The sequence below is a fragment of the Bombina bombina genome, chromosome 7, assembly GCF_027579735.1.
Source record: "Bombina bombina isolate aBomBom1 chromosome 7, aBomBom1.pri, whole genome shotgun sequence".
NCBI lineage: Eukaryota > Metazoa > Chordata > Amphibia > Anura > Bombinatoridae > Bombina > Bombina bombina.
The window spans coordinates 622,185,532-622,208,984 of NC_069505.1; the positions used below are offsets into that span (position 1 = coordinate 622,185,532).

Genomic DNA, 23,453 nt, shown 5'->3' on the forward strand with positions numbered 1-23,453 from the left:
GTATTTATAGGCATTTTGAGGTTTGGGAAACTTTGCCCCTCCTGGTAGGAATGTATATCCCATACGTCACTAGCTCATGGACTCTTGCTAATTACATGAAAGAAAAATGCACACAACAAAAAATTGTTGATTCATTCATGAGATTAAAAATGTTATTCGAAGTGCAGGAAAGGATTTAAAAGTTAAAATTTAAACTAATTATGATGGAAAGGCTTAGCTTTGATATTGGCCAATCCTGATCTCATAAATTATGCTGCTATTGGCTTATAGCACAAGCGCTAGCCACTTTATCTTCTTTTAAGTTTAAACTGCTGTTCAGTTTAAAAAAAAACGTTCCCCACAGGAAATAGAGGATGAATGGGTTTCTGGTAAAGGGACAGTCTATACCTAGATTGTAAATAAGGCCCTCAATTCCTCCTGTATGTGTTTGTCAAATTTTGCCCTGTCTGTTATAAGTTTTATATAATTGTTTTATTTAAATTAATTGTACCCATGGACAGCGCTGCGGAATATGTTGGCACTTCATAAATAAAGTACAATAATAATACATATAAAAACATTAACCCATACATTTGATCTATAGATGAAAGTCTTAATGCACCCCTGCAACCGTTTTGTGTGTTTATCAAGAAAAAAGTTATTTAAAAAAGTTTATATTTTTACCATTATAAATAGCCGCCAAACTCCTCCCAATCCTTTTTCCTCTTACCTTATAGTACCGTTCTGTTTCTATCCAGAACTCGTGCACGTATCACAAAATGACAAATGCATTATCCAAAAGAGCATGGGCATCTTCTGCAAAGCCGAATAAAATACTTACCCAATCAATTGACATTCCTTCTAATACTCATCTCCGGTGGAAAATTATATAGACATTTCAGTTCCGGATATTTGGATCCCACTAATTTTGCGCATGCGCGAAACAACCAAAGCGCAAGACTATAGTTAACTAGTTAGTAATCCACTTTCTATTGGAAGACTGAAAATAAGAAAGTCGATGACGTCTTTGTTAGCCGGAGCTGAGCGGCCATTTCTAACTGTCAAAATCAAACTTTCAATTTCAAATCACTTTTTTGCTGTTGCTGACTCGTAACGGTAGCAGGAGTCCATTATGACATTCAACAAAGGATCTAAGGTATGAATTAATGTTTGTACAGGTGTAGACTGTCCCTTTAACAAACTTTGAACAACCCCAATGAATATTAGATGAAACAATATTTTTTTAATGAAAATTTGTCCAAAACCAATATTTTTGTCTGTGCGCATCTTTTCAATACTCTCATCAGAATGTTAATTTATAGTTGCAATTAATCAATTTGATGGATACAAAACAAATATTAAATTGATTCAATTGCCCACATCATGATTTTTTATTATTTGTTAAATAAAAAAGCTGCATCAGATAAATTACACATCATCAATATTGAACCAATTAGCGATCACATTTTACTTTAACAGTATACGCTTTTTCTTCTGTGAAGGCCTGTGACATCCACTATGAAAAACCCTTCAAATGTAATATATTAGTTTGGAAAAAGTAACGTAGAAATTCGATTTGATTGAAATTGGCGCATTAAGAACAATTACAGATTTTTTTGTGTCTGTTCATACACATTTTTTTCATTGCTAAAATTCTTGCACACGCTCAGTTCATACGTTAACACAAATTTTTATTGTTTAATAAAAAGCTTTAAATATTCGTAAAAATCACACTTTTCATCTATGAAACATGTACAAATTAAAGAGACATTAAACTCTGAGATTTAAAACCTCTTTTCTAGTGGTCCCTACTTGGCCGCTGAAGAGGGGATAAGGTGATGGCTTTTAAACCTACGTAAACTCAGGTTACAACACAGCCTTTTATTTTATATAAAACAAATTATATATATATATATATATATATATATATATATATATATAAACATACATTTGCATATTAATCTCAGGCTAAGCTTTGTTCTGAATAAATTATTATATGTAACATATATTTAGTGCTTTATACCCATTAAATATGATAAGAATGTTCATTTATGACATGGCAATTATATAACTGCTCCAAATGACAAATGTATTCATTACAGAAATGCTTGAATTAAAGAGACACTGTACTGTAAAAGTTGTAATAGTCAACAAGTGCATAAAAAGACAATGCAGAAGGACTTAGTCTGAATTACAAATCAATAGATTTTGTTTCTGACAAATTTCAAAATTAGATTTTCCTTCATTGCACCATGTGACAGCCTTCAGCCAATCACAAAATGCATGTATATACTGAATTCTTGCACATGCTCAGAAGGAGATGGCGCCTCAAAAAGTGTGCTTTAAAAAAACACCTGCATGAAAGATTGTGCACAAAATTCAAAATAATGTTCAAAATTGTACGCTCTATATGAATCATGAAAGTTTAATTCTGACTTTAATCAAATGTGTTCAAAATGAGTTAGAGATAATTAAATGTATGGGAAATCGTTCCTTCATGCTTCATTTTGTATTTGAATTGACTATTTAAAACAAAACATCTATTGTTCTCAAGGATATGCCCATTTATAGGGGCTGGCCCTATAGAAAGAGCAGAACTGGTCATGTTATGTATTTTTTGTACATAGAGTCTAATAGTATTGAAATGTTAAATTAAGGCGTGGGGAGTTCAATGAGCAAAAACACCTATTTCAAATACACAAATATATCTCTTTACCAACACACACTTGTTAATTTATGTTCTTATATCCTGTTTACATAGCTGTTCTGCAGAGCAAACACAAATATGCATATTTTCAGTAAAGGTGGTGGTTTCAACAGGCAAAATCAGCTATTCCAAATAATAAAATAAATGTACATTTGCAAATAATTTAATACACTCAAGCAGGTACACATTAAAAGGGGGAATAATAGTATAGTGTCTATTTAATATAAGTAAAACGTCTACATTCAAACACATCAGGCACCAATACTAAATTAGTTGGCATGATTTACTTTTGTTTTAGCAGCATATCTTCTACCTCTGTGAAAAAAATCCTGCCAAAACGATGTTAAATTTTGAAAATACGTCCTTTGCTCTTATATATTTTTTGCAAACCTGTAATTATCATGTATATAACACAATTTATCAGATTGATAAAGCAACTTTCATTACTTTGAAATGAACGAATAAAAAAAAAAAAAAAAAAAGACAAAGCTTCAATATGGTGTCCTTGCATGTGAATCCAAACTGATTAGAACCCAGGCCACTGGCTGATGATCAAGAGTTTCATAATAAGAGTTTTTTTTGTTTGAAAATGTTCCCACCTTAAAACACGTAAACATTCTCTCTCAAGTGAGTCCTTTTGTGTGCAGTATAGTTAGAGTTACAGCTAAACTGTTTGCCACATTCATTGCATGTAAATGGTTTCTCTCCCGTGTGAACTCTCTTGTGGGTAGCAAGAACTGAACTAGAACTGAAACATTTTCCGCATTCAGTACATTTATAGGGTTTCTCTCCGGTATGGACCCTTTGGTGTATAGTCAAGTGGGGTTTCTGCCCAAAACTTTTGCCACATTCCAAACATACAAACGGTTTCTCCCCTGTGTGAATTCTCTGATGTCTGAGCAGTTTTGATCTGAAAGAGAATTGTTTTCCACATGTAGGGCAGATCAGCCCTTTGTGGGTTTTCTGATGTTTTACGAGATCAGAGCAAAAAGAAAAACATTTATGACACTGGGAACAATTATATAGCCATTGGCGATAACCTCGAGATCCGCTATAATCTTCATTCACAAAATCAGATGAATTTAAAGGGAAATTATGTGTTCCATCTGTTGGGAAACAATCTGAAAAACACACTGAGCATTAAACATGTTATCACAGTCTCCTTTTAGTTTAATTTGGTTCGCACCACTAAGATAGAAAAAGGGAACACAAGAGAGGAGGAAAGGGAATGTGAGAGAGAGGAGGAGAGGGAAAGCAAGAGAGAGGAGAGGGAAAGCGAGAGAGAGGAGAAGAGGGAAAGCGAGAGAGAGAAGAGGGAAAGTGAGAGAGAGGAGAAGAGGAAAAGCAAGACAGAAGAGGAGAGGGAAAACGAGAGAGGAAGAGGGAAAACAAGAGAGAAAGAGGAAGAGGGAAAGCAAGAGAGAGAGAGAGACAGAGAGAGAGGGGGGGGGGCTGAGAGGGAAAGCGAGAGAGATGGGGGAGAGGGAAAGCGAGAGAGATGGGGGAGAGGGAAAGCAAGAGAGATGGGGGAGAGGGAAAGCGAGAGAGATGGGGGAGAGGGAAAGCAAGAGAGATGGGGGAGAGGGAAAGCAAGAGATATGGGGGAGAGGGAAAGCAAGAGATATGGGGGAGAGGGAAAGCGAGAAAGAGAGAGGAGAAGAGGGAAGGCAAGAGAAAGAGAGGAGGAAAGGGAAAGCGAGAGAGAGAGGAGGAGAGGCAAAGTGAGAGAGAAAGGAGAGGCAAAGCGAGAGAGAAAGGAGAGGCAAAGTGAGAGAGAGGAGGAGAGGCAAAGCGAGAGAGAGAGGAGGAGAGGGAAGAGAAGGCGAGAGAGATGGGGAGAAGGAAAGCGAGAGAAAAAGGAGGAGAGGCAAAGCGAGAGAGAGTGGGGGAGAGGCAAATCGAGAGAGAGGAGGAGAGGTAAAGCGAGAGAGAGAGGAGAGGGAAGGCGAGAGAGATGGGGAGAGGGAAAGCAAGAAAAAAAGGAGGAGAGGGAAAGCGAGAGAGAGAGAGAGAGAGAGAGAGAGAGAGAGAGAGAGAGGGGGGGGGGGGAGTGGGAAAGCGAGAGAAAAACAGAATTTATGTTTACCTGATAAATTTCTTTCTCCTACGGTGTATCCGGTCCACGGCTTCATCCTTACTTGTGGGATATTCTCTTCCCCTACAGGAAGTGGCAAAGAGAGCACACAGCAGAGCTGTCCATATAGCTCCCCTCAGGCTCCGCCCCCCCCAGTCATTCGACCGACGGTTAGGAGAAAAAGGAGAACCATAAGGTGCAGTGGTGACTGTAGTTTACAAAAAATAAATTTAAACCTGACCAAAATGCCAGGGCGGGCCGTGGACCGGATACACCGTAGGAGAAAGAAATTTATCAGGTAAACATAAATTCTGTTTTCTCCTACATTGGTGTATCCGGTCCACGGCTTCATCCTTACTTGTGGGAACCAATACCAAAGCTTTAGGACACGGATGAAGGGAGGGAACAAGTCAGGTAACCTAAACGGAAGGCACCACTGCTTGCAAAACCTTTCTCCCAAAAATAGCCTCCGAAGAAGCAAAAGTAATGAATTTGTAAAATTTGGCAAACGTATGCAGTGAAGACCAAATCGCTGCCTTACAAATCTGTTCAACAGAAGCCTCATTCTTGGAAGCCCATGTGGAAGCCACAGCTCTAGTAGAGTGAGCTGTAATTTGTTCAGGAGGCTGCCTTCCAGCAGTCTCATAAGCCAACCGGATGATGCTTTTCAGCCAGAAAGACAGAGAGGTCGCAGTCGCCTTTTGACTTCTCCTCCTGCCAGAATAGACGACAAACAAGGACGATGTTTGTCTGAAGTCTTTAGTTGCTTTTAGATAAAACTTTAAAGCACGAACCCCATCAAGATGGTGTAACAGACGTTCCTTGTTAGAAACTGGATTAGGACACAGAGAAGGAACAACTATTTCCTGGTTGATATTCTTATCGTAAACCACTTTTGGAAGAAAACCAGGTTTGGTACGTAAAACGACCTTATCTGTATGAAACACCAGATAGGGTGAATTACACTGCAAAGCAGACAATTCAGAAACTCTTCTAGCAGAAGAAATAGCTACAAAAAAACAAAACTTTCCAAGATAGTAACTTAATATCTATGGAATGTAGAGGTTCAAACGGAACCCCTTGAAGAACTGAAAGAACTAAATTTAGACTCCATGGAGGAGCCACAGGTCTGTAGACAGGCTTGATTCTGACTAAAGCCTGTACAAACCCTGAATATCTGGCATGGCTGCCAGACGCTTGTGTAACCAAACAGACAGAGCAGATATCTGTCCCTTAAAAGAACTAGCTGACAGACCTTTCTCCAATCCTTCTTGGAGAAAAGATAGTATCCTTGGAATCCTAATCTTACTCCATGAGTAACCCTTGGATTCGCACCAGCAAAGATATTTCCGCCATATCTTATGGTAAATTTTCCTGGTGACAGGCTTTCTAGCCTGGATCAGAGTATCTATAACTGATTCCGAAACCCCACGTTTAGCTAGAATCAAGCGTTCAATCTCCAAGCAGTCAGTTGCAGAGAAACTAGGTTTGGATGTTCGAATCGACCTTGAATTAGAAGGTCCTGCCTCAAAGGCAGCTTCCATGGTGGAACCGATGACATATTCACCAGGTCTGCATACCAAGTCCTGCGTGGCCACGCAGGAGCTATTAGAATTACCGAAGCCTTCTCCTGCTTGATCCTGGCTACTAGCCGGGGGAGAAGGGGAAACGGTGGAAAGACATAAACTAGATTTAACGACCAAGGCGCTACTAAGGTATCTACCAATGTCGCCTTGGGATCCCTGGACCTGGACCCGTAACGTGTAACTTTGAAGTTCTGACGTGACGCCATCAGATCCAGATCTGTAATGCCCCATAGCTGGGTCAGCTGAGCAAAAAAACCTCCGGGTGGAGTTCCCACTCCCCCGGATGGAAAGTCTGAAGACAGATAATCCGCTTCCCAGTTGTCCACTCCTGGGATGTGAATTGCTGATAGATGGCAGGAGTGATCCTCTGCCCATTTGATGATCTTGGATACCTCCCTCATCGCCAGGGAACTCTTTGTTCCCCCCTGATGATTGATGTACGCAACAGTCGTCAAGTTGTCCGACTGAAAACTGAAGAATTTGGCCTCCGCTAGTTGAGGCCATGCCTGGAGCGCATTGAATATCGCTCTCAATTCCAAAATGTTTATCGGGAGAAGAAATTCTTCCCGAGACCATAGACCCTGAACCTTCAGGGACTTCCAGACCGCGCCCCAGCCTAAGAGGCTGGCGTCGGTCGTGACAATGATCCACTTCGGTCTTCGGAAACTCATTCCCTGAGACAGGTGATCCTGAGACAACCACCAGAGGAGTGAGTCTCTGATTTGCTGGTCCATCTGAATCTGGGGAGAAAAATCTGCATAATCCCCATTTCATTGTTTGAGCATGCACAGTTGCAATGGTCTTAAATGAATTCGAGCAAAAGGAACCACGTCCATTGCCGCAACCATTAGTCCTGTTACCTCCATGCACTGAGCTATGGAGGGTTGAGGAATGGATTGAAGAACTCGACAAGTGTTCAAAAGTTTTAGTTTCCTGACCTCTGTCAGAAAGATTTTCATTTCTACCGAGTCTATTATTGTTCCCAGGAAGGGAACCCTTGTGAACGGGGACAGAGAACTTTTTTCTATGTTCACCTTCCACCCGTGAGACCTTAGAAAGGCTAGAACAATGTCCGTATGAGCCCTTGCTTTGTGAAAAGACGACGCCTGTATTAAATGTCATCTAGTTAAGGTGCTACTGCAATGCCCCTTGGCCTTAGCACCGCTAGAAGGGACCCTAGCACCTTTGTGAAAATTCTCGGAGCAGTGGCCAATCCGAAGGGAAGAGCCACGAACTGGTAATCCGAATGGTTTCCATTTGGAATGATGGAACTCTGAGTAATTGGTCTAGGATCTTTAAATCCAGAATTGGCCTGAAAGTTCCTTCCTTTTTGGGAACTACAAACAGGTTTGAGTAAAATCCCAGTCCTTGTTCTGCTGTTGGAACTGGGTTTATCACTCCCATTTTTAAAAGGTACTCTACGCAATGTAAGAATGCCTGTCTCTCTATCTGGTCTAAAGATAAGCGAGACAAGTGGAACCTTCCCCTTGGAGGAAGGTCCTTGAATTCTAGAAGATACCCCTGAGAGACAATTTCTAGTGCCCAGGGGTCCGGAACATCTCTTGCCCAGGCCTGAGCAAAGAGAGAAAATCTGCCCCCTACTAGATCCGGTCCCGGATCGGGGCTACCCCTTCATGCTGTCTTGGTAGCAGCAGCAGGTCTTTTGGCCTGTTTACCCTTGTTCCAGCCTTGCAATGGTTTCCATGCTGGTTTGGGCTGGGGTGCGTTACCCTCTTGCCTAGTGGCTGTAGAGGTAGAAGCCGGTCCGTTCCTGAAATTGCGAAAGGAACGAAAATTAGACTTATTTTTAACTTTGAAAGGTCTATCCTGTGGAAGGGCATGGCCCTTTCCCCCAGTGATATCTGAAATAATTTCTTTCAACTCTGGCCCGAATAGGGTCTTACCTTGAAAGGAATATTAAACAATTTTGTTTTGGACGACACATCCGCCGACCACGATTTTAGTCAAAGCGCTCTACGCGCCACTATTGCGAAACCAGAATTTTTCGCCGCTAATTTAGCTAACTGAAAAGCGGCATCTGTAATGAAAGAATTAGCCAACTTCAGGGCGTGAATTCTATCCAAGACATCCTAAGAAGTCTCCTTCTGGAGCGAGTTTTCTAATTCCTCAAACCAAAAAGCAGCTGCAGTGGTTAAAGGAATAATGCAAGAAATTGGTTGAAGCGCCACTGTCTTCTATTGGTATAGTTGTGCGCTTAGCTAGCTTTGAAACTGCCCCCTCTACCTTAGGGACCGTCTGCCACGCGTCCCTTCTGGGGTCAACAAAGGGGAACATTTTCTTAAATATAGGAGGGGGAACAAAATGTACACCTGGTTTCTCCCACTCCTTATTCACTATATCCGCCACCCTCTTAGGTATCGGAAACGCATCAGTGTGTACTGGGACCTCTAAGAATTTATCCATTTTACACAATTTTTCTGGGACCACCAAAGGGTCACAATCATCAAGAGTAGCCAGGACCTCCTTAAGTAGAGCGCGGAGGTGTTCTAGCTTAAATTTAAATGCTATGGTATCAGGCTCTGCCTGCTGAGAAACTTTTCCTGTGTCAGAAATTTCTCCCTCAGACAAGCCCTCCCCTCACCGCCAAGTCAGATTGATGTGAGGGCACTACAGATAAATTATCCTCTGCGTCTACTTGCTCATTTTCTGTATTTAAAACTGAGCAATCACGCTTCCTAGGAAAGCTGGCAGTTTGGATAAAAATGCTGCGATAGAATTATCCATTACTGCTGCTAACTGTTGCATAGTAATCGCAATTGGTGCGCTAGATGTACTGGGCATCGCCTGCGCGGGCATAGCTGGTGTTGACACAGAAGGAGAGGAAAGCAAGCTATTTTCACTACCTTCAGCTAAAGAATCATCTTGGGCTATATTTTTAAGTGTGATTGTACTGTCCTTAAGCTGTTTGGACGCTATGGCACACTTCACACATAAATTTAATGGGGGAACCACCTTGGCCTTTGGACATACAGAACATAGGCTATCTGAAGACTCAGACATGTTTAACAGACAAACAGAACTACAATGCAATAAAAATTATTTTTGACAAAAACGTTACTGTCTCTTTAAATAATTAAAAAGCACACTTTTTTACTGAAATATCAAAAAACCATGAAATAAACATCCGATTTTAATGAAATTTTCACCACAGAGTCTTAATGCTTTGAAAAGATTGCACACAAATTTTCAGATCAATTAACCCCTTAATGCACACTTTTTTACTGAAACATCAAAAAAAACATGAAATAAACATCCGATTTTAATGAAATTTTCACCACAGAGTCTTAATGCTTTGAAAAGATTGCACACAAATTTTCAGATCAATTAACCCCTTAATGCCCAAACCGGAGTTAATAACAGTTATTAACCAGTTAACACACTACAGTACTAGCTACAGCTTTCACTGTAGCCTTTTACCTTCATTAGGGATTATTTTAGCAGGAAATAAGCCTCCCTGGAGTCTTTTATGATGCCTCTTGACTCCCCACATGAAGCTGCATGGATTGCCTAGGCAAAAACAACTGCACAATTTAGGCCTAAAAATTAGGCCTCCTCCCTCTTCATTCTAGAGTGGAGGGGCCTTTCTGACTAGATTTAGGTGTCCAAATAAGTGCCAGGCCGAAATTAAACCCCAAAAGTGTTTTAAAGTCTGAAAAAACACCTTATTTATAGTGAAAAACATGCTAAAAAGCAATTGATTTTAAAGCCCACAATAGTGTCAACCAGCATAGAGCCCTAAATATAAGCCATCATTTTATACAGAGTCTATTAGAAAAAAATGGCTCACCAATCCCAGAGGGAATTTCTGACAGTCTTCTAGCATTACATGGTCTTGTTAGAAAAATGACTGATCATACCTGAAGCAGTTAAGCCTGCAAACTGTTCCCCCCAACTGATGTTCTCTGGTTAACAGTCCTGCGTGGGAACAGCAATGGATTTTAGTTACTGGTGCTAAAATCATATTCCTCTTAGCAGAAATCTTCATCACTTTCTGCTGTAGAGTAAATAGTACAAACCGGCACTATTTTAAAATAACAAACTCTTGATAGAAGAAATAAAAAACTACAACTAACACCACATACTCTTTACCACCCCCGTGGAGATGCTACTTGTTCAGAGCGGCAAAGAGAATGACTGGGGGGGCGGAGCCTGAGGGGAGCTATATGGACAGCTCTGCTGTGTGCTCTCTTTGCCACTTCCTGTAGGGGAAGAGAATATCCCACAAGTAAGGATGAAGCCGTGGACCGGATACACCAATGTAGGAGAAAAGGTGGAGAGGGAAAGCGAGAAAGAGAGAGGAGGAGAGCGAAAGCGAGAGAGAGGAGGAGAGGGAAGGCGATAGAGAGAGAGAGAGAGAGAGAGAGAGAGAGAGAGGAGAGGGAAAGAGAGAGAGAGAAAGAAAGAAAAGAAAGAAAGAGGAGGAAAGGGAAAGCGAGAGAGAGGAGAGGCAAAGTGAGAGAGAGAGGAGGAGAGGCACAGCGAGAGAGAGAGGAGGAGAGGCAAAGTGAGAGAGAGAGAGAGAGAGAGAGAGAGGAGGAGAGGCAAAGCGAGAGAGAGGAGGAGAGGCAAAGCGAGAGAGAGAGGAGGAGAGGGAAGGCGAGAGAGATGGGGAGAGAGAGAGAGAGAGGAGGAGAGGCAAAGCGAGAGAGAGGAGAGGCAAAGCGAGAGAGAGAGAGAGAGGAGGAGAGGCAAAGCGAGAGAGAGAGAGAGAGAGAGAGAGAGAGAGAGAGGAGGAGAGGCAAAGCAAGAGAGAGAGGAGAGGCAAAGCGAGAAAGAGGAGGAAAGGGAAGGCGAGAGAGATGGGAAGAAGGAAAGCGAGAGAAAAAGGAGAGGGAAAGCGAGAGAGAGAGAGAGAGGAGGAGAGGGAAAGTGAGAGAGAGGAGGAGAGGGAAGGTGATAGAGAGAGGAGGAGAGGGAAAGAGAGAGCGAGAGAGAGAAAAAAGAGGAGGAAAGGGAAAGAGGGAAAGAGAGAGAGAGAGAGAGAGAGAGAGAGAGAGAGAGAGAGAGAGAGAGAGAGAGAGGAGGAGAGGCAAAGCGGGAGAGAGAGAGGAGAGGGAAAGCGAGAGAGGAGGAGAGGGAAGGCGAGAGAGAGAGAGAAAGCGAGAGAGAGAAAGAGGGGGAAAGGGAAAGAGAGAGAGAGAGAGAGAGAGAGAGAGACAGAGGAGACGGAAAGAGAGAGAGAGAGAGAGAGAGGAGAGAGAAGGTGAGAAAGAGAGGGAGGGAAAGCGCGAGAGAGATATAGATAGAGAGAGAGAGAGAGATAGAGAGAGAAGGGGGGAGGGAAACTGAGGAGGAGAGGGAAAGCGAGAGAGAAAGGGGGAAAAGGGAAACAGAGGTGGCGAGGGGGAAACAGAGAATAAGAGGGGGGAAAGAGAAGGAAGAGAGAAATGGAGAGGAGGGAGAACAAGAGAATTAAATGGATGGGGGTGATAAAGATCTTTACAAGTTATAGAATACTTTAAGGCCTTGTTAAGGGGAGAGGGAAAGCGAGAGAAAGAGAGAGGGGGAGAGGGAAAGCGAAAGAGATAGGGAGAGGGAAAGCGAGAGACAAAGGAGGAGAGGGAAAGCGAGAGACAAAGGAGGAGAGGGAAAGCGAGAGAGAGAGAGGGAGGAGAAGAGGGAAAGCGAGAGAGAGAGAGGGAGGAGAAGAGGGAAGGCAAGAGAGAGAGACAGAGAGAGAGAGAGAGAGAGAGAGAGAGAGAAAGAGGAGGAAAGCAAGAGAGAGGAGAGGGAAAGCGAGAGAAAGAGAAAAAGAGAGAGAGAGAGAGAGAGAGAGAGGAGGAGAGGCAAAGCGAGAGAAAGAGAGGAGGAAAGGGAAAGAGAGAGAAAGAGGAGGGAAGCGAGAGAGAGAGAGAAGGAGAGGCAAAGCGAGCGAGCGAGAGAGAGAGAGAGAGAGGAGGAGAGGGAAATCGAAAGAGAGAGAGGAGAGGGAAAGCGAGAGAGAGATGAGGAGAGGGAAAGAGAGAGAGAAAGAGGAGAGGGAAAGCGAGAGAGGGACGAGAGGGAAAGAGAGAGAGGGGGAGGAAAGGGAAAGAAAGAGAGGGAGAGAGAGAGAGAGAGAGAGAGAGAGAGAGAGAGAGGGAGGAGAGGTAGAGGGAACGAGAGGGAAAATGAGAGAGAGATGAGGAGAGGGAAAGCGAGAGCGAGAGAGGAGGAGAGGGAAACCGAGAGAGAGAAAGAGGAGGAGAGGGAAATCGAGAGAGAGAGAGAGGGAGAGAGGGAGAGGGAAAGAGAGAGAGGGAGAGAGAGAGGGAAAGAGAGAGAGGGAGAGAAAGCGAGGGAGAGAAAGATAGATAGAGAAAGAGAGGGAGAGAGGGAGGGAGAGAGAGAGGGAGAGAGGGAGAGAGAGAGAGAGAGAGAGAGAGAGAGAGAGAGAGGGAGGGAGAGAGGGAGGGAGGGAGGGAGGGAGAGAAAGAGAGAGGGGGGGGAAGGGAGGGAGAGAGAGAGAGGGGAGGAGTGTTATAGAATACTTTAAGGCCTTGTTAAGAAACATAAGATATAGGACTTAGCGAGTGGGTGTGTCTGAAGTTCTCTCATGGGTCTCATTGTATTTTTTAAGTACATTACAGTTGCAGATCTTGTAGTTTTCAAAAGTAAGATGGTGAGTTTGTTTCAATGCACATAGGGCCAGATTAAGAGTGGAACGGTATTTAACACTCCTACTCGCGTGCTAACTCCGCTAGAAGTAAGCTTTTTGCGAGTGTCGAGTAGCACTCGTATTACAAGTCGAAAGTAAAATGTTTTTGCTTGCGAGCTAACCCAAAGCCAAAGGTAGAATATTGTGACTGTTTTAACGTATTCCCCCATAAAAGTCAATGGAGCAAAAAAAGTGGAAACCCCCCACAAAAAAACTAACACCCTTTTTGCGTGCAAACCCCATATTCTAAAGTGTGCTAACCATTAATGAAAATATAAATAGTTCACATTCCAATGTTCTAAAACTTTACTTTTTGGTACAATATATATCTATATATAAATACATAGGTATAGATATATAGGGATATATATAGGAATACCTATTTAAAAATACTTAGAACAAATTCCCGTATGTGCAGAACATTAGAATGTGAAATATTTTCAGTAAATACACAGTATAGCTTTATTAAATATGAATATTGCATAAATAATATTTTACAAGTTTTCATCTACTTGACTGCAAAGGGCTCCAGTGCACTTATATACAGTATATGTGTACATATGAATTTATGTGTGTATATGTGAATATATATATCTGTAAATACATAGACATATAAATACATATATAAATCTGTACACACACACTGCGGAATCTGTTGGCGCTTCATAAATAAAGAATAATAATAATGTATCTCTATGTTAAAGCGCTTTGCAGCCTTTTTTTCCCGACACAGCTCCTGGCAACGAGCAGGGAAGGAGACACAGCGCCCCTAGCAACAGCTAAAGCGGCGCGACACGATGCTAGCAAATAGCCGCGATAAACCGATATTGCTAGCATTTAACTAATAGCGCTCCACTCATAATCTGGCCCTTAATGTACAGCAAGAAAGAGATAATATGTTTGTGAAACTAGAAGTATATGTAGCTTAAAATTGTGTCATTTGATTTGTGTGTGTTTTACAAAGTACCACATCTCTATTGGTTGACCGTGACATGACGCCACAGGTATATAAACAACATTTATTGGTTTTACCTGAAGAACATGTTTTTCCCGCAAAAATAAATGTAAACTACCCTCTTAGAAACAGCAAGCACAAAATATTTAGAAGTATACACTATTTTCTATGCATTATCTGCTATGTCTTCAGCTTTTCTTTAAATACAAGAATTACGAAGAACAGTTCATCAATAGATATGGCAGCTCCCTGACTGAAATTAAACCCTGCCCATCTCTTGCTTATTGTTTAATTTTTTTTAAATGCTATTTTTTCCCGCGTTTACTCTACATTTTCCTTTTCTCCCCATCTCGCGCTCTATAATAATTCTCTTCTAAAAAAAAGCTTTCTAGTTCCTGCATATAAATACTAATTCTGATCCAACTCAGATAATAAACCTCTGCCCAGTAATCCGGTATCACACTCACCTACACCGCGGTCTTGTTGAGTTCCCACCTGCGGATCATCTCTGTACATTTCATGCCCTTGTTCCTCATCTACAGATACAGTGTCTAGATTATCGTTATGATGTCCTGTTAATACCAGTTAAGAACTAAGTTGATTTGTTTCAAAATTATAGCATATTATAAAATGTTCTATTTTTTTATTTTTTTTAAGTAACATAAATTTTGCTTGAAATTAATGCAGAAGTATCTGCTGTGCAATTCTTTTTGGCTAATCAGACCTTGCTTCTAATGCTCATTGGCCGATAGGCAACAATCATTTCTAGAACCTTCAACAACATTATTAGGAAAAACACAACTGGTATTGTTATATTAGTAGATTATATAGATATGATGTGTGGAAGCACACCAATCCTCAAGGGGGCGCTCTCAATCAAAACTGATGTAACACAATATAAAAAGTACAATAATAATGTATATAACAACACTCTAAAAATGAACAGCAGAATACCAGAGATAAAGAGATAACCTTATGACTGGAAACACAATAAATGTCCAAAACCTAATAATATCCAGTAAGTCACAATAGCTCCAGATGATTGCACAGGTCAGCTCTCTGTCGTAGGGGGGTCAATATCCTGATGATAACAGATGGTCTAAAAAAAGAAACACAGAGGCGCCCAATGGCCTAATATCACAATGCCAAGGGACAAGCAAAATATGTAAGACTAATACTCACAAACGAATAGCACCAAAAAGTGCAAGGAAGCAGACTGGAACCTCACAGTTGCCCAGCAAACTGAACAGACGCAGAGATAGTTCTGTAGTAGTCCTTCACCAGTGAGGTCCTCCTGGTTCCTAAAGGGGAGGATATAGAGACAACATAGCCCAGTACAGTTTGTACAAGTGTATATGTATACAGGGAATATGCACACTTACATGTAGCAAAGCACATCCAGGTGCAATATACACAGACTGGGACTTCTCAGCCGCCCAGCTGACTGTTTCAAAGGTTTCAGCAGATAAAATAGCTCCCAAAACCAATAAAGGAGTAAAGATGGATTCCCAGATAAAATCCAACAGCAAGTGTATTAATTAAAAGAAATATATTTATTCAAAAGCAACGCGTTTCTCAGCCTACAACTGGCTGTTTCCTAAGGACTAATACACTTGCTGTTGGATTTTATCTGGGAATCCATCTATACTCCTGTATTGGTTTTGGGAGCTATTTTATCTGCTGAAACAGTCAGCTGAGCGGCTGAGAAGTCCCAGTCTATGTATATTGCACCTGGAGGTACTTTGCTACATGTAAGTGTGCATATTCCCTTTATACATATACACTTGTACAAACTGTACTGGGCTATGTTGTCTCTATATCCTCCCCTTTAGGAACCAGGAGGACCTTACTGGTGAAGGACTACTACAGAACTATCTCTGCGTCTGTTCAGTTTGCTGGGCAACTGTGAGGTTCCAGTCTGCTTCCTTGCACTTTTTGGTGCTATTCGTTTGTGAGTATTAGTCTTACATATTTTGCTTGTCCCTTGGTATTGTGGTATTAGGCCATTGGGCACCTCTGTGTTTCTTTTTTCAGACCATATATTAGTACATACAGTATTTAGACAGCTTTAATGGGACAGTATACACCAATGTTCATATAACTGCATGTAATAGACACTACTATAAAGAATACTATGCACAGATACGTTTATATACTTCCTTAGAAGCTCCCAGTTTAGCGCTGTTAAATAAGTAGCTGGAACACCCACTGCAAGTGGGAAATAGCAGACAATCCCCCCCCCCCCCACTTCCTCTTTACACAAACAGGAATAGGTATACATCAGTATTCTCCTAAAACTTTGGGGCTTGGTTAGGAGTCTGAAAATCAGCGCAATGTTATTTAAAAATAAGAAAAACTATACTTTTATAAAAAAAAAACCCTGTATGGGCTATATAAATGGATCATCTGCAAAAACATTTATACAAAGAAAAATGTAGTGTATAATGTCCCTTTAACTTCACAATTGTCCCAGCAAAAAATAAATAAATCTTGTTTAAAGCTGATCTTTCACAAGGAAGAATAAAAACTGAGTTCAGTGTCCCTTTTTAAATGTAAATAAAGATTGACACTCTCTGACTGCATTAGGCAGAGAGTTAACATCAGATTAACATAACAGATAGAGCCAATTAAGTAAACAAAAGAAACTTGCTGATGGAAAAGTAGGGTTGCAATATATATTTGGTCAACAAAAGCTAATATGGTTGCAACATTCTGCTCCTAAAGACTGGGCGACCGATGACCTAAACTTCTCTGTTATAGCGAGATGATCTAATACGTCTTGTAAGTACCGTGAGGTCCCTAAAAGACTTTTAAAAAGTTGATTTTTTTTTTCGAGAGTTGTTTATCTTTCTATGCGGAGTTCTAGATGTGAAAGAGAGACACCTACATTGCAAAATAATACTCAAAAAACCCTCAAAGATTTGGTGTGCTTTCTCTCTATGCCAGTGAGTTTTTGATAATCAGACCCTAGGCATTGTCATACAAGCACGGTATGTGACTTTTTCTTTTCCCTTAGTAAAACAACATCTGAAATACATTTCTACTTTACAAAAATATGAGCTCATGTGACTCTGTGTATATGGGATGGATCACCAGCAAATTAACAAAATTAACAACTAAAGAATTAAGAGCGGTTAGTAGTGCTTACTGTATGTGAATTCACCTTATCTCTCATTGCTCTTGCTGACACTTTGTTTTCCCTCTCTTTTTCAATATATATATATACTGTATATTCATTCATTCCTTACTCAATTGTCATATTTTTTCATACTCATAACTTTTAATTCTCTTACACTTTCTCATCACGGTTCCTACCTATTAAACTTTGTTCTAATCCATCCTTATAAATGTTAATTCTTTCTATGTCAGATTCCATTGAAGCTATTTATATCTAGTTATCCAAAATATATCACTCACCTGCACCAAGGCCTTCATGGGTTCCCAACTGGTTAATGTCTTCACTGTACTGTTGGTGTTCTTCTTCTTCTTCTTCCTCAAACATTGATAAATTATTTGGATTGTCATTGTTATATCCTATGAATTTTAAATACAAAATAAATGGGCTTGTATAAACCGTACAGCGTACAAGAAGCTTTCATGAAAACAAGAGTTATTTGCGTAAGAACATAAAAATTTACAATTAAAACAAACACAATTTCCAATGAAAATAAAACAGAATTATAAATTCTATAAGATAGATATTTAGCAGAAATGTTATTGTTAGATCTCCTCCCATGAATATTTTAATTTCTTTTTAAGAGTTCTTTTCAGAATCATGTTGATAAAAAAATGTCATGCAATGTGATAATAGAGCTCTCTATAACACTGCACCACACAACATATCTTACTAGGTTTCTAACTACAGCTCACCCAACATATCTTACTAGGCTTCTAACTACAACCCACCCAACATATCTTATTAGGTTTCTAACTTAAATCCGACCCAATATATCTTACTAGGTTTCTAACTTATATCCCACCCAACATATCTTACTAGGTTTCTAACTTAAATCCCACCCAATATATCTTACTAGGTTTCTAAATTACATCCCACCCAACATATCTTACTAGGTTTCTAACTCCATCCCACCCAACATATCTTACTAGGTTTCTAACTCCATCCCACCCAACATATCCTACTAGGTTTCTAACTCCATCCCACCCAACGTATCTTACTAGGTTTCTAACTCCATCCCACCCAACATATCTTACTAGGTTTCTAACTACATCCCACCCAACATATCTTACTAGGTTTCTAACAACATTCCACCCAACATATCTTACTAGGTTTCTAACAACATTCCACCCAACATATCTTACTAGGTTTCTAACTATATCCCACTCAACATATCTTACTAGGTTTCTAACTCCATCCCACCCAACATATCTTACTAGGTTTCTAACTCCATCCCACCCAACATATCTTACTAGGTTTCTAACTCCATCCCACCCAACATATCTTACTAGGTTTCTAACAACATTCCACCCAACATATCTTACTAGGTTTCTAACAACATTCCACCCAACATATCTTACTAGGTTTCTAACTCTATTCCACCCAACATATCTTACTAGGTTTCTAACTATATCCCACCCAACATATCTTACTAGGTTTCTAACAACATTCCACCCAACATATCTTACTAGGTTTCTAACAACATTCCACCCAACATATCTTACTAGGTTTCTAACTCCATTCCACCCAACATATCTTACTAGGTTTCTAACTATATCGCACTCAACATATCTAACTAGGTTTCTATCTACATTCCACCCAACATATCTTACTAGGTTTCTAACTACATTCCACCTAACATATCTTACTAGGTTTCTAACTAAATCCCACCCAACATATCTTACTAGGTTTCTAACTACATCCCACTCAACATATCTTACTAGGTTGCTAACTACATCCCACTCAACATATCTTACTAGGTTTCTAACTCCATCCCACCAAACGTATCTTACTAGGTTTCTAACTACATCCCACCCAACATATCTTACTAGGTTTCTAACTCCATTCCACCCAACATATCTTACTAGGTTTCTAACTACATCCCACCCAACATATCTTACTAGGTTTCTAACTACATCCCACCCAACATATCTTACTAGGTTTCTAACTAAATCCCACCCAACATATCTTACTAGGTTTCTAACTTAGAATCCCACCCAACATATCTTACTAGGTTTCTAACTCCATCCCACCAAACGTATCTTACTAGGTTTCTAACTACATCCCACCCAACATATCTTACTAGGTTTCTAACTCCATTCCACCCAACATATCTTACTAGGTTTCTAACTACATCCCACCCAACATATCTTACTAGGTTTCTAACTAAATCCCACCCAACATATCTTACTAGGTTTCTAACAACATTCCACCCAACATATCTTACTAGGTTTCTAACTCCATTCCACCCAACATATCTTACTAGGTTTCTAACTATATCCCACTCAACATATCTAACTAGGTTTCTATCTACATTCCACCCAACATATCTTACTAGGTTTCTAACTACATTCCACCTAACATATCTTACTAGGTTTCTAACTAAATCCCACCCAACATATCTTACTAGGTTTCTAACTACATCCCACTCAACATATCTTACAAGGTTGCTAACTACATCCCACTCAACATATCTTACTAGGTTGCTAACTACATCCCACTCAACATATCTTACTAGGTTTCTAACTCCATCCCACCAAACGTATCTTACTAGGTTTCTAACTACATCCCACCCAACATATCTTACTAGGTTTCTAACTCCATTCCACCCAACATATCTTACTAGGTTTCTAACTACATCCCACCCAACATATCTTACTAGGTTTCTAACTAAATCCCACCCAACATATCTTACTAGGTTTCTAACTTACATCCCACCCAGCACACATACACATACAAACATTTTAATAACATATATTAGCTGATCTGCTTTCGCCAGATTGTCTATAGCTATACACTCACTTGCGATTATATTGCCACAGATTTGCTGCTCCTCAACTTGGTCACTAACATCTTCTGTGTCATCATCATCAATCAGAATTACGTCAGAATTAATTTCATCTGTAAAATAAATTTGACTGCAAATAAATAACATACTATTTAAGGGTGTTTAGATGTATAAATGACATCACATCCCAGAAACAGAAGGGCCAGCAACATGTTTAGTAGCCAGGTACAAGCTTTTGTATAACAATATTAAAATACTTGTATTATTACAACCAATAAAATAATAATTCTGATAATATTTACTAATAATCATCTGCTTTGCACAGAACAGAAAACATTTTAATTCCTCGATCTGTGTAACATCTGTGCTAACGCGTTTTGTGCACCCACAAAAACATAACAGCACAAACAGCCACACAATGACATATAAGGTAGAGCAGACGTATACCTAAGTATTGGGCAGTTTAGAAAGTAGTATAGTATAGCATTAAATATTGGTTTTGCTAAAGAGATGAAGCTTTTTCAATCAATAAGGGTAATTTTGTTAAGGTTTTTTAATAAGGTATTAACAAAAACATTTTACAATAACAGCATTTTATTTAAAAAACACAAATATAAGCTGTGATCTGTATGACTCATAAACACAATATGTGTGTGCGCTTTATCCTTGAAGATACATATTTTCTTCTCACCTTTGCTTATAGAGTCACATATTTCGTGGTCAGGCGGTTTTTGGTGACATCTTACACTGAGATCCTCTCCATGTTCCATAGCTAATATGACACAATCATTATCTTTGCCTGCAGAAATATATCAATTGCAGTTATATTTGTGTCATTATAAAACTGGAGACTCTGTAATAGTAATACCACAGATAACCTATAGGAGGCGCTAATCAACAGTGATAAAGGTTACCCAAGTGTAAATATACATTTAAAAACCCCAAAAATTTGAGAAAATGTGGGGATAGCAAAATAAAATACAAGGATAATTAAAAGAATTATTATAATCAACAGATGAATGTATATATATATATATATATATATATATATATACACGTGGCACTGGGTAGTGGCCAATATAAACGGTATATGTAGACAGTCCCACAAAAGTCCGTATGAGGAAAAAGGCAGCTCTCGGTCTTCACTTCACAAGTGATGCAACTTCTGAGATGGAAAACTGTAATCAAAACAAAAACAGAGGCGCCACATGTGTAGGTCAATGGATACCACAAAAACCAAACTGGACAAGATACAGGGTACTCACAAACGTAAAGGCACTCTCTTGTGCCTATTAGAAGCAGGCTGGTATTCAATCAGCTGTCATATATTGACCCTCTCTTGCACTGTACCTTTAATTGGTTGCCTAGCTTCCTTTATAAGGAGCTTTTGTTCTTCCATTCATTGCTTGTAATTGAGATTCTCCTTACCGATTGGGATTCTCCCAAGCCTCCTCCTTCTGGTTGTTCCTGTGATACTGAATTCTGACAGCTAACGCTGTCACTTGTTCGCTCCGCCTCAGCACCGCCTCCTTCACTGAACGGACTTCGCGCTCAAACACACTAGTGCCGCAGCTGCAGCCTGAGGCTCCTCTCCCTCACATTTCAGCGTGTAAGTACTTACCGCTTAGGATACTGAACTATTTCATCTGATTTGCCTTATGACTATTCTTACATACCGTTCTAATTCACTTACTGGATATAAAGTTATTTTCTATCTGGAACTTTATTACCAAGTTGTCTTATGTGCTTTTTATTGTTAGCTAGCTGAAGCAATGCAATCATCATACGATAATATTATCAAAAGGAAAGTTTCTATCACCCCAAAGAGTATACTTTAATTGTGTTATGTTGCCAATCCTCATTACTACCAAAAGCATACCATACCTACTTATTAACCTTGCTAGTATATTTTCTAAAATATATTAGAAATCCACACAGTAGTTCTGTGTTTGTTAAAGATAAACAACATACAACTACATAGTGGTAAATTAAATCCTAGGTGAATCATATCACTAAACAGAATTTTAGTTCAATGATTCATTCAGGAACAACTAAACTTTATTTGCTGAAGAAGTATGAAACGTATAAATTATTAATCTGCACATTTGGTCCTTTTGTTAAGCAGATTCTGATTGATCTGTGACAGAATTACAAGCCAAAAAGATGGATCAAGCAGAATTACCTTCACACGTCTACAATTTATCCTAGAGGGTTGATCAGCTCTCACAAGGGTTAAGGCAACTCCAATTAGAGAACCAGACTTTAAAAGATATTCTTAAAGACATAGTAACTCCAAAACAGTTAACTGTGGATTCTACTAATGAGCCTAATGTATCACCACCAGAGAAATTTTTTGGTGATAGAAGTCAATTTCGTGACTTCAAAAACTCTTGCTATTTACTCTTTACCCTGAGACCTAAAACTTATGCCACAGACAAACAGAGAGTTCTAACAGTAATATCTTATCTAAGAGGAGAACCCAGAACATGGGCTAACTCTTATTTCGAGCAAAATGACCCTATCTTGGACAGTTTGGAGGATTTTTTCCAAGCTATGGCCCTTCTCTATGATGACCCTTGCAAACAGATAACATCAGAAAATGCTATGAGAGCCCTTAGACAAGGGAAAAGGCCCGTGGAGGATTACATAGCAGAATTCAAGAGAGTGTCTAAGGATTCACAATGGAACAACATTTCATTGCGGAATCAATTTAGACTTGGGTTGTCAGATGCATTGAAAGATGAACTTTCACAAGTTGATATTCCAGATACCTTAGATAATTTAATGTCTTTATCTATTAACATTGATAGAAGGTTGAGGGAAAGAAAGAGAGAAAGGTTTAATCAGGAATCAGTAACAAAGAGAATAGTTAATCCTACTAGTTCTCAACAGTATAAAACTCCTGATGAACCTATGGAAATAGGTGTGATTAGGGGCCCTCTATCCATGGAAGAGAAAAGGAGAAGAAGGGACAACAATCTTTGTCTTTATTGTGCTGCCAAAGAACATGAGGTCAAGGAATGCCCTAACCTTTTGAAAACAAAGAAAGGTGAGAAACATAAGATACCAAGATCTTTTGATATGAGAAGTGGTAATTCAACTTACTGTCTCTTACCTATTTCTTTACAGTGGGGTTCAAAAGAGATTACCTTGAAGGCACTCATTGATTCCGGTGCAACAAGCAACTTCATAGATTATCATGTGGTGTGTAAACATGAAATACCAATAAAAGACATTAATCATCCTTATGTTTTAAGAGTTTTTGATGGTAGCCAGGCTGTAAATGGTTCAATCACACATCAAACACAGATGTTAGTTATGAGTACACAAGAAGGACATATAGAGAATATATCTTTTGACATAACACCTTCTCCTCTATTTCCAATAATTTTGGGGTTAAAATGGTTACAACAACATCAACCAATAATAGATTGGTCCACAAATAAAATTCAATTTTCCTCCGTAAATTGCAGAAATAGCTGTCTGTCTAAAATCTGTATTATACAACCAGAAACTGACAACACATCTGAC

At 39.7% G+C, this 23,453-nt stretch overlaps 1 protein-coding gene across 3 annotated transcripts in view; it reads right to left on the reverse strand.

The window, feature by feature from the left end:
- Window positions 1-3,171: 3,171 nt before the first annotated feature.
- Window positions 3,172-23,453, reverse strand: part of LOC128635640 (oocyte zinc finger protein XlCOF7.1) — a 37,714-nt gene continuing 17,432 nt past the window's right edge. The window contains exons 7-11 of one of the 3 annotated variants that reach the window (XM_053688726.1): window positions 20,614-20,721; window positions 19,937-20,035; window positions 17,377-17,493; window positions 14,427-14,495; window positions 3,172-3,807 (exon numbers count right to left, since the gene is read on the reverse strand). In XM_053688726.1, coding sequence (XP_053544701.1) covers window positions 3,287-3,807; window positions 14,427-14,495; window positions 17,377-17,493; window positions 19,937-20,035; window positions 20,614-20,721 — 914 coding nt within the window. In that variant the 3' untranslated portion in view covers window positions 3,172-3,286. Of the gene's footprint in view, window positions 3,808-14,426; window positions 14,532-17,376; window positions 17,494-19,936; window positions 20,036-20,613; window positions 20,722-23,453 lie in introns of all 3 variants that reach the window. The other 2 variants (XM_053688725.1, XM_053688724.1) reach the window with 2 other exon arrangements.